Genomic DNA, 12,615 nt, shown 5'->3' with positions numbered 1-12,615 from the left:
ACGAGTAAAAATACAAAATTTTTTTTATTCATCAAACACAGGTTCTTTAAAATGATTCCAACTTACAGACTATTGGGTTCGTATACATACAATAATCGTCTACACAAACAAGCCTCTATTGTGGCAACCGACACACGACTTATAGCTAAACTTAACCTACTTACAAACTAAGGAAGGAGAAATAAAATATAGATAGGGATAGTAGTAGAATAAAGGAGAAAATACCCGGGAGTTTTCTGCCACGTGGTCTCGGATGATTCACCGTCTTGAAATTCTTAATGACTGCAGACCTTATTTTCTTTCCTCTTATGAACGTCTACGTTTTCTGAAGTTGTCTTGTGGTCTTCCCGCTTGCCGTTACTTGAACATGGGGGAACTCGATTTCTTTAGCAATTGCCCTACGTTCCTCTATAATTCAGCCGTCTTACAAGGTTCCGATACCTCTGATCTCTCACTATGCGATCAGGGTATGATCCTCCTTCGGTTTTCTATCGCAAGGTTTCTTACTTCTTTCTTGACCCCTCGGTCAGAACCACACTCGTTTTCGTCCTTTCTCGACGAAATCGCAGCCACTTCTCCTTTCTTTCACCTCACCTCCTCTCCAGGGGGTTATTGCTCCTTTTGTCTTCTTGACATTGTTTCACAGAATCGGTGATGTCACCCGAGGGAATAGGGATTAAGGGAGAAAGTTCTAGAACAGTTAATACAAAAGAACAGAGGAGATACTAAGCCTAACTAAAATTAACAAAAATACATATAAAACTATGGCTGACGGCCACACACTAATAATTAAATTACTTATAAATAACTACAGACTGATATGTAGAGCCTATATAAGAAAACTGGTAAGACTGATAGCCACTTAGCCACTGATTATCCATCCTTACATTATTATAATATAATATATTAATATAAATTAATTAGTAGAATTACCTTTGCTACTATTTAACTTAAAGATTACATTATAATTATAATCTAACTAAACACTGAAAATTAATTATCTCTATCTCAAGTGTTAAACCAAACCAAAGTTAAGTTTACAACCTAAATGTGTAAGAAGTTTTACTGATTTATAGTGACCAGTCTAAATAATAAAAGTTTCTTAAGTATTCAAAAAAAAACATGTTTTATTTCTTTAAAAAAAACTCATAAATTTCTGGATAGATAGATAACACTTTATTGCACCAAAAATACATCTGTACTGGATCCAGCTGGATTAAAAACACTGCTGGATTGCAATCCCTAGTTGTGATGTCACACCTGAGATGAATAAAAACACAATAAAGCTGAAAATTGCAAGGTGAAGCTTCTGAAAGCAAGTAAAGCAATTTCTGAATTGAGTTCTATCAATGAAGGGATTTTCTGGCATTTTTGGTGTGATGATTAGGCAGTTTAGATTGTATGAGTCTTTCTTTTGTTTGTAAATAATCTGTATCTAATTTACCTTGTTGGTTTTTGTGGTGAATTAGTTAGATTTAAATCCTCCAATTGTCTGGAAAGTTTTGTGAAAATTAGTTTTGGTTTTATTTTTGATTTGGACTAATTACAGTTATGATTTTTATAACTTTTGTGTGGTTTATTATTGTTAACATAGTTTTGTGTTTTTTTTAATGCCTTTGTACCTAGTTCATTTCTAACATTTTCAATAAATTCTTCTTTCTATTGAAGCATAGTCAATTCTTTTTTGGACTTTTGTTGCACTAAGTATTGTTTTGAACTAATCTATTTGTGCTATTTATGCCCTTTCCAAAGTTCAGGCCTGGCAACTGACTAATCCTTGTCTTTCATTGTTTTATGTAATGCCATTTCATCGGGTTTAGTTCCAGCTTGATAAATGATGTATTACAATGTGACAAACTGTGCACAATTACAATGATACTACTATCTGGTCAGATGTTAGGAAAAGCAGGGATTGGTTAACATGAGATGATTTAGTGGAAGTTAAAGCAGATAAGACCAAGGTGGTAGTGCGGATGACAAAAAAAAAATTCATTTTTCTGGAATCAGAAACAATGAATGTGAAGTTACACCTTAAAATGACAGATACCTTACAGTATACAATAATTAAATTTTTTCACCTTCTTTGACTAAAGCCTTAGGGCTTGGGAACATGATCCTACCAGCTATTCCTAAATTTAGGTTTTCTAAAACCTACAAAGGAGGAATGCAGTTGAGACTGGTATTAAACAAAAGCTCTTCTCTGGCTACTTTGTTGAAGCATAAAGTACTAAGAATCATCTCAGAGAGTTTACTGCAATACCATTACACTGTTTCAGACTAGCACATTAGATTAAGTAGCATCACATTGATGGATGGGAATATTGGACTTTGAATTGTTAATATCTCTCAATTAAAATAGTCATGATTTTGTCATTTGCATGATTTCTCTTTAATCATGTTAACAACCCACATATGTTTCATCAAGACATACTGAAATTGGCTAATCTGATGTTTTATTCATCAATTTTTGCTTTCAACAACACGACATATCTAAAATTAGTGTCCTGATGGAAAGTCCACTTTCTGGGATTTTATGTGAATTCGTTTTGAAAAAATTAGAATGAATATTCCTGAATTTCAACAGCATATCATATTGTATTTGAGATACGATGATGACATCTTTATATTGTAGAACCAGAAAACTAATGTTAACTTAGTCTTGGAAATGATTAACAATAATCCATATGACCTCACTTCACTCACTATACATTTTTTGGAATTATTAATCAATCACTCTTAACCCATTCAAGGTTACACCCAAGTATACTCATGGTAATCACAGTGGCTTGAAACGACCATGCCTGAATATACTCAGTTGTGATATAGTACATTTTTTAAAGCTGTTTATTGGTATATATGTTACTGTAATTATTTTATCAAATCAAATAAATACTCTTTAAAAAGTTCACTTACCAATTAAAGGTTGAATTCTTTCTTCCTGTATTTTGATCACTGCTTGATATATCCAAACAGCAACATCATTCAATACTTGACGATATTCAGAAAGATCAAAATTTCGTAAACATTGTTCATTCTGTCTAGGGGTATTTTCTGTTTGGAAAGCCTAAATTAAAAATCAAGCTTCAGATACTTTGTTGTTTCAAGTTATTTACATTAATATTTAATAATGTTAAAAGCATATATTATACAAAATTTATGAACCTTGCTAATTCCTAAAGTTTAAAAAGTAGTTTGGACTTTGTTGATGTTTTAGAAATTGTTGTTATTATGGAAATTTAAAGATCAACTTTTTGGTTAAATTGTATTTTTGATATAAATTGCTATGAATGTCTTTTCACATAGCAACTTAAAATTTTCATATTTTATTGTGTAAAAAGTAAATACAATAAAATACAATTGATCTTCATAGAATAATTTGGAAGAAAAAAATATTTTTTCTTCCAAATTATTCTATGAAGATCAATTGAAAAAAAAATTTTGATGTACTTCAATTTTTTAAATAAATTGTTGCCTAGATAATTGAATAATTTTAATAATAAAATAAAGCAACACCTGTAATATATCTGGAATAAAGTATAAAAGAATTTTCAATCTACAAAGATAGCCTAAAAATAACACAAGAAATGTTTTTCTCATTTGCTACTTTTTTAAACTTCAAGCTTATCTCATCATTATCTGATCTTTTGGATATGAAATTGTTTTTGTACATAGTATAATGCTATCAGTTTGAAAAGAAACCTATCAACAAATGTATATGCATAGTATCATTCTGCACATCTCTGTACTTCAGAAATAACTTCATTGTCATTCTTAAACTCTCTTGTAAATTGCATTTCTCAGCTAGCATGATTATGGCGACATTTTTCTGTTACAGTAAAGGAGAGATTATGATAATGTCTGTCATAATCCCTCCTTTACTGTTGCCAAGTTGTCAACACTAACATCCATGTGAAATTCCTTAGACTAAAACTACAAATTCAAAAAGATAGTATAATTTTCTGCATATAATCTGCAGATTTTGTGTTAAAGACTTTTACTTTAAATGGTGTGGATGTGCTGTTGTTTATGATTTGCAACTATTTTTCCATAACATCAAAAAATTCTAAAATTATTTTGCTTTTTTGATGTTAAGAAGTCTTCTTGACATAATAAATGTGACAGGATGTCTTCTTGTTGTTACATGTTGAGAGGATTCAGAAGACAAAGTGTCTATGGATCCATTCATTTCCGCTTATGAATAGAATACATATATAGTGTTATTTATACATCAATCAGTACTCCAACAAACATCTCAAAGCCAATCTTATTTTTAAAATGTTTTAGGCTTAGCATTAGATGTTTTAGTTAGATGATAATGATTAAGAGTGTTTGATCTCGCATCTCAACCAAGAAGACTGAATCTTATTGACATGGTGACTTAATTTCTTCACTATTGATGTGAAGGAACTTGAAAGTCTGCTCCAATGACAGATGAAAAAAGTTCATGTAGAGAGGTGATTTAATTATGATATTTTATTAATACATAAAACACCAGAAAAAAGCCATTTTCAAAGTCACCAAAAATCATACTGAGAGAGCTTTGCATTTTATGTGAAGATTGTTTTATTTTCATTATTAATTATTTTTATTTATTATTAATTTACTTTATTATAAATGTGTAATTAAAATAATAATCTTGCAGCTCTGTATAAAGTTATAGTAATTTCATCTTCAACTTTGACTGCCCATTAAAGTATTATATGTAGTGTTTAATTGTTATACTTTTCTGTAAGCAAGTGCAACTGATTGTTTGAACTCTAAAATAATCTTTTTTTTTTTTTTAATACATTACATTCAGTTTCCATGAGTTAGAAAATGACTGTATTTTATAATTCTGAATTTTAAAGTTTTATTGTACTTTTTTATAATGAATTGTTTAATTTCTTTCCTAGATTTGAAAATACTTCTTTTTGATTATTAAATGTCCTTGCAAATTGTATATTTCATTGTTGATGTGCTAAGAAAGCAAATAAATGAAAATGCAAATTTGTTAAAATCATATGAGAAACTTTCTTTGTCAATGAAAAATTGCTACTATAAATTACAGGCAAGAAATTGTGAAAACTAGCTTATGGTAGTCAATGATCCTAATAATGACACAACATACTTGGAAGCTTTTAGAAAATTGTGAATGAGTAAAAACTTGTTACACTATTTTCTGGTAGTTTTTTATTGCTAGCATTCATTTAGTTCATTTATTTATTTATTTAGCATTCATTTATTGCTAGCATTCATTTAGTTCAAAAAAGTTTTTCCAATACAGACACTGTAATTTACATGTAAATAGATATAAAAGTTAATTTGTAAATTATGTACATATGAAGATAATATTCAAACTGGAGGAAATATCAAAAAAGTACTGATTTCACACTCAGAATATACAATTTAATGTAGAGTGTCTTCTATAATAATGATGGTTACTTAATTGTCTCACAGACATGGCTAAATTACAACTCTCCTCAGTTTTCAGCCACAATTTCCTAAGCATAAACTAAATGATCATTCTGCAACTCCTCTAAGTTGACATGACAAACTATAGCTAGTTAATTTTTTGAAGTTCTTTCTGTGAAACGTCCTTATCTAGAAGCCAGATTCCACTAATATAAATAAAAAATATAAATAACAAATCCTTTATTAAACAATAACAAACAACACTGGGATGTAGTAAATATACCAAAGAACTTGGGAGTTCAAAAACATTAGTGGTAAACTTTCTTCTCTTGTTTTTTTCATCACACACCAATCATTGGTTCATAGAGTACACTGTAAATCCTTTGTTCTTTCTAAACAAGCTTAGAACCTCTCTACATCATTAGAAAAATAACTCTCCTTCCAACCATTTTTTCCATCAAACTCTTTCACTTGACCACATTCCAAAATTCTTAGTTTGATCTAATATCCTTTCTTGTATCATTGGAAGGTGACTAGTAGAGGCAAATTTGTTTGCTCAGCAACTGCTGTGCAGCTTGCTATTAGCATTCCAACATTGATGGCTTTATTTGAATAGTGCCATAAAAGAGAAGTATGGCTGGTATGCACCTAAATCATGATGAATTAAACCCCATTTATGATGCTGTTTTAATTTCCACTACCTGTATTGTATTCTCTGCCTGAGAAAGTCCTGTGAAAAAATTTGTAACTTCAGGAAATTCCAATCTACTCAGAGGAAAGTTCTCATCCAACTTACCAAAGCATACGCCATTATCACTAATAATAGTCTTCAGATTACACAGGTCTGCAAGTAAAAAACTGCATAGGATTTTTATACATTTTCTTACAGATTTCAACTTGGTAAAAAGAAATAAAAAATCAAAAAGATTCCATCTCATCAATTTCTTTTGTTACACTCAAGTTTTTGTTTGTATTTAGCATAAAATTCCTACTTAACTTAAAATTTAGTATTCTTTTTTATTTATTTAAAAAATGACCTTAAAATGAAGATTTCTCACATTAATTCTATCAATTATAGCTGGACTTGGTAATAAATAAATAAATAAAAATGTTAATGGTTGAAGAGAGTAGTGATAGGGGGAAGTGGGTTAAGTAGTTTTAGTGTTGAGGAAGGTCGCACAATTGTATAGAAACAGGTTAAAAGTTGATAGTGAGTAATATTATTGGTGAGGTTGAGCGTGTTTCAACATGTTATCTGGGATACTAGGAATAAATGGATCTAGGAATAAATGGATGGGAAACTAGGATCATGTTTAAACAAACTAAATAAGTTCAGTATCTCACTGGCCATCTAATGCCACACTCAGTTTATATCCAGCATTCAAACACTACTGTGCTTATATTTTTATTTCTGGAATATGGCTTGCAGAGGTTGTGTAATTTCTCCTGACAGCTTCTGTTATGTTTGTGGTGAAAACACAGTGAAAAGTCAACAAAGAAACACAAGTGAGTTTGTGAAGAAAGTTTAATTTGCATATTTCAAATTGAAACTTGGAGATCAAGACAAAGCAGATTTTCTGAAACAATGGGAGAAAAGGAAAAAGCATGAAACTCTTTTGAGAATGTAGTGCATAAGTTTTTGGGGAATATTAAGGACCCTGACTACAAAACCATTGTACAATGCATGCTGGCAGCAGCATATGAAGCTCAAGGATGCAAGATGAGCTTAAAAGTTCATTTCTTACACTCCCATATTAACTTCCCGAAAACTTGGGAGCCTACAATGAAGAACAGGGTGAAAGATTTCATCAGGATGTCTGTGATATCGAAAGATGTTATCAAGGAAAATGGGATGTCAATATATTAGCTGAATACTGTTGGATGCTTAATCGAGAAACCAGAGAAGGAATTCGGAAACGAGTTTGGAGAAGCATCAAAAAAAAAAAAAAAAAATGAACTAAATATATTATAAGAGTTTTTATCAAAAATTTGTTTTTATTTTGCAAAAAACCTTTATGTGGTGGAATGTAATGGAAGTTATTTTTAAAATCTGCAATCTTTAAAACATATAATTCAGCAAAAATATTCCATGCAGCTGGAAAAAATTTTTTTTTGCAGACCTGTGTTATTAGTAAAAACTCCCCATAGACCTACAGATTATTTATAACTGCAACAGATATAGGCTTTACAGATTGAATCATTTATTCACAACCATCACAATGAAATAACATACACTCACTCACAAGTCAAATTATGAAGTCCCCGTTAAACTTACTGATCCGACAAACCCTACTTATCAGGTGACTTGTGGATTGTAGTTCTATAATTTTCACTGCATCAGCATCTTGTCTGATGATTCTAAATTTGTTTCTGGTGTTGGTTGTGTGTTTGTGGTCCCTTGAAGGAACAACCAAACTCTACTTTCGATTCTACATCCTTAACCAAACCTGCTCCACTTTTTAGGCTGCACACCTAGCCATTTATAAAGCCATTATCTGCACAATCAATCCTTCATCAACAAAAAAGTTGCCAAATACACTGACAGCACTTTTACAATTCATTCTCTAAATAACTCCAATAGCCTGTATCATATTATTAGTATAATTCATGATGATTTTATAGAAAGTTCTAACCACTACTTCATAGTCTGGGTCAAGAACCATGCTGGTATTCTTGACAATGAGAAGGAAGATGCCTTAGCCAGGAATGCAACAAATAACTGTCACAATTCATTCTCTAAATAACTCCAATATCCTATATCATATCATTAGTGTAATTCATGATTTTTATAGAAATTCATAATTTTATAGAAAGTTCTATAAAATCATCTTCCTTTGTGGTTCCTGATGAGAATCTTATCACTAGGAGAGTTATCTTCAACATTACCAACTATACTCAATAGACACTGGCCATATCCAAACCATAATATAACAATTTCTGTCCAATCACAGTGAGTTTCAGTCTTACCTTCTTCATTTTGGTAAACATACTAATGACCTCTGCATTAACTGTGATGTTACTGATGACCTGTAGCATTACCTTTTTCATTGTCCTACACTCAATGATGTTAAGCTGAGGCTAAACTTTATACTCAGTGCTCTATTATTAGCTGACCTTGCAAACATCACCAGCTTCTGTCTAACAATGAAGTGTATCATGCTTTAGAATAGCTACTAATAAGACATTATATCAGAAGAATTCCAACTCAAGAATGTAAACAATTCTCAATAATCTCTTTGACTCTGTCCTCACAATCTTCTGTGTTTTTTTTATCATATTATATGGTAATCTTGTATAATTTATTTTTGATTTATGCTTCCATATCTTATTGTACTTTTATCAGTTGTTTTATCTTGTTTTTGATCTGTACATAAAATTTATTTTCTAATTCTTATTTAATCTGGTTTGCATTGCAGTGCTGGGCAATTGTTAATAAAGATTATATTGATGGTCTGGTAATGTGTTATTTTTTAGTGATGAATTCAGGCTCTGTTTGGGAACAGACAACCACTGTGTTAGTATGGAGAATCACTGGCGAGTGCTTCAATTTCTTCTTTATTTTTGTGCAGTATACTATCCCCACTGCTGACATGCTGGTCTGGGGACCCATCTTGTATGGCAATATATCATCCCTAGTGGGGTGAGAGACATGAGGGCACAGGATTTCCTGAACATATTGCACAATACATATTCAGGTTCCTGTGCCCTCATGGCAGAACTGCAAACAGCCATTTTCCAGCACAATAAAACCTATCTAAGGTTTTCCAGGAATGTCTTCATGTATGGCTATCATGTGCCATACTTTCTTGGCCTGCCTGGCAATTTGTTGCCCATTGTGCATTTACAGAACCAGATGAGATACCAACTTCAGCTTCTACAAGTATGAGGGATCTGAATTGTTGCATCATCCATCACAGATCATCATACAGTGCGTGTATGCTTCTATGCATGACTGTATTGTTGAATATCCAAGTAAGAAAGGTCCTAAAAGTTGTTAAAAGTTCCTTTAAATTGTATTGTTATTCCATAGGAAATTATCTCATTGTTATGATATTATCATTACTTATTCCCATAGTCATTATATTCACAATAATAAAGCCCTATTCAATTTCAACGCCTCCTCCTTGCTGTATAACTTTCTTGCTAATATGGGTGTATCATCATATTGAAGAATTCATTGTGTCTAAATGATTCAAAATTTAATATGTAAGTATTTTAGAACTCAAATAACAGATGGAACTTTTTCATGTAAAATTTGTTTCATCTACTTGATTTTTCTGTAAGAAGAAATGAAGATTATCAATGCTAAGTTACTTTAAATTGATAATCTGTTTCCTAAAACAATCTATTGATGCCATTCTTATATCATTTTGTATGGCATCAATAGATTAAAATTATTTCAAAAACAAAACTAGAATATCATTATATCAAAATTTCTATATAAGTTGTGAATGTATTTAGAATATACATAATGAAGAGTGATGCAGATTTTGCCTGTCAGTAGCTTTTGTCACATATTTTAAATAATAAACATGTTTCAAAGAACATTTCAGCTTCTTAAAATTCTCCATAAATAAGCTAACATTTTAAAAAATAATTTTTCATTCTTTAATGATAGTTCAGTGACACTAAGTTAAATTAAGAACTATAATTTAAAAAACTATAATGTTTTTTAGCAATATTCTAATTTAACTGAAAACTGAACATAATTTATTGTTAATGTGAGGATCATAGGTCATTTTGCACTAAATTAAGGAAATTCTTAAGCCTCTTTCTCTGTCACAATCATTAAGAAAACATTGCACAGAAAATGGATTGAATATCACTTTTACTATCAACAACTGTTCGAGAATAATAACAATCGAGTGTTAAATTGAACAAACTATTGTTAAAGGAGGAGGGTTGAACAAATAAATAGAAGAAATCATACAAGTTTTGAGCCTAATATGGTCATGGTAGCTATATATAATGACATTGTAATGTCATTGACGGCTCACCTATGACCAACACCTGCAAAATCAACCTTCAGTTCCAACAACACTCAATCACCTGATGGGTTTTTCCAGGCCAAAGACAAATATAAGGACGAAGCACACTCACATTGGGGTGTTTGTCCCTGGGAAGCAACTTCTCCAGATTAAATGGCACCAAGAAGAACCTCTACTCGCCATAGAAAAAGGCAGACAATGGTGGACTTCATCTAGCATAATACAGAGTAGACATCAAGCACTAAACAGATTGGACCTACTCATGAAACAAATATAAGTCGTCGTCCTGCCACATAGTTCTCCAAAGGATCCTCCTTTTAAAGTAATGCTATGCACCGATATCAATTTGAGCCTCAACAGATCTTCTCTCTTCAGATAGGATAGAGGTAGGATAAGTAACTACTCATTGTAAACTCTCTCTCATAGACTGGGATTTAGGATAGAGTCCGTGGACCGCAAATCTTAGATGTACGCTTTTACTATCCCTATAATTGTAACCACAGCTAGTATTTGTATTTGCTTTATTGTTTTATTAAATTGTTGTTATATTAGTTAACCTAGCTGCCTGTTTTCCTCAAGAACGGACCTACCAACTTACTCACCAACCTCCCCACTCAAATCAACCCTCCTAACTGGTGTCGGCATCCCAACATTGGAGAGGCCTTGCCATCCCACTGACAATTTATCAAAGAGCAATCTGATGACAATGTGAACAGTTTTCACCAAACCACTGCTGACTAAGCGGTCAAAATGGCCCTGGTAACCCTTTGGCCCCTGGTAACTCACATTAAAAAATAAACTAAAATACAGTGCTAAGCTATATCAAAATATTTATTATGCACATTAGAAAACTTTTGCCTACTTTTTTGAGAATACAGAAATTAAATTATAGAAAAAATAATTCTTTAAAAAATATAAACAAATTGATAATAATAAATATGAAAATTTAAGTTATGAACTACTATGGCAATATATCATCCCTAGTGGGGTGAGAGACATGAGGGCACANTAATTGTAACCACAGCTAGTATTTGTATTTGCTTTATTGTTTTATTAAATTGTTGTTATATTAGTTAACCTAGCTGCCTGTTTTCCTCAAGAACGGACCTACCAACTTACTCACCAACCTCCCCACTCAAATCAACCCTCCTAACTGGTGTCGGCATCCCAACATTGGAGAGGCCTTGCCATCCCACTGACAATTTATCAAAGAGCAATCTGATGACAATGTGAACAGTTTTCACCAAACCACTGCTGACTAAGCGGTCAAAATGGCCCTGGTAACCCTTTGGCCCCTGGTAACTCACATTAAAAAATAAACTAAAATACAGTGCTAAGCTATATCAAAATATTTATTATGCACATTAGAAAACTTTTGCCTACTTTTTTGAGAATACAGAAATTAAATTATAGAAAAAATAATTCTTTAAAAAATATAAACAAATTGATAATAATAAATATGAAAATTTAAGTTATGAACTACTAATGAATTTTTACCTTATCACCACTATATTGTTTTAAATTATGCAGTAGACGACAAGTATTACTTAACCACATTGTTGTGTATTCTAAATCTTCATGACGTTTCTGTAATTAATATTATTAATTATTAATATTTTAATAATTTGATTTTACAGAATACAATATATTCAAACATATTTTTACTAAAAAAATCTTATATTTATTCTTTTTTCTTAAAAAGTTTAAGATTAACTTTTTAAAAATCTATTTTATATTACTGTATTTCAAAAATTGCTTCAGTTTCTGTAAATATTTAACATATTTGAGAATTTAATTAAGAAAAAAGTTGAATTTGAACAATAAAGTCTACTTTTTTAAAATTAATTTATATTAAGGTAAAAAAGATAACAAATCATATAATCTATTTATGATGTATATATGTAATCTATTATATGAAGTATATTTCTATTATAATTATATAAAATACATAAATTTATAATTATATGTTTTAGAGTTTGAAACAGTTTTTTTATAATAAAGCTTTTTTACAAACAATTATGAACAAAATACGAGAGATAATGAAACAAAATTTAGTTTCATTCTTGACAGTCATAAAACTGCAAATACACTTTCTGGATACATATGAAATATGCATTGGCATCATGTGTATGCTGAATGCCTACTACCCAGCACATAGGAAATTGTCTTGATCAGGCTTTATAACTTCAATTTCATTTTTATTGATATTAGCAAAAAGAAATATTCTTTCTATAAA

At 30.9% G+C, this 12,615-nt stretch overlaps 1 protein-coding gene across 1 annotated transcript in view; it reads right to left on the bottom strand.

Moving 5' to 3' along the window:
* Positions 1 to 12,615, bottom strand: part of LOC111623950 (unconventional myosin-Va-like) — a gene marked incomplete at its 5' end in the record, with an annotated part of 101,017 nt that overhangs the window by 12,717 nt on the left and 75,685 nt on the right. The window contains 2 exons of the mRNA XM_023366690.1: positions 2,914 to 3,064; positions 11,877 to 11,966. Of these exons, the coding sequence (XP_023222458.1) occupies positions 2,914 to 3,064; positions 11,877 to 11,966 (241 nt within the window). The remainder of the gene's footprint in view (positions 1 to 2,913; positions 3,065 to 11,876; positions 11,967 to 12,615) is intronic.

The sequence above is a fragment of the Centruroides sculpturatus genome, unplaced genomic scaffold (assembly GCF_000671375.1).
Source record: "Centruroides sculpturatus isolate CEXI.00-Female unplaced genomic scaffold, Cexi_2.0 scaffold401, whole genome shotgun sequence".
Taxonomy (NCBI): Eukaryota; Metazoa; Arthropoda; class Arachnida; order Scorpiones; family Buthidae; genus Centruroides; species Centruroides sculpturatus.
This window is presented reverse-complemented; position numbering and strand designations above follow the sequence as displayed.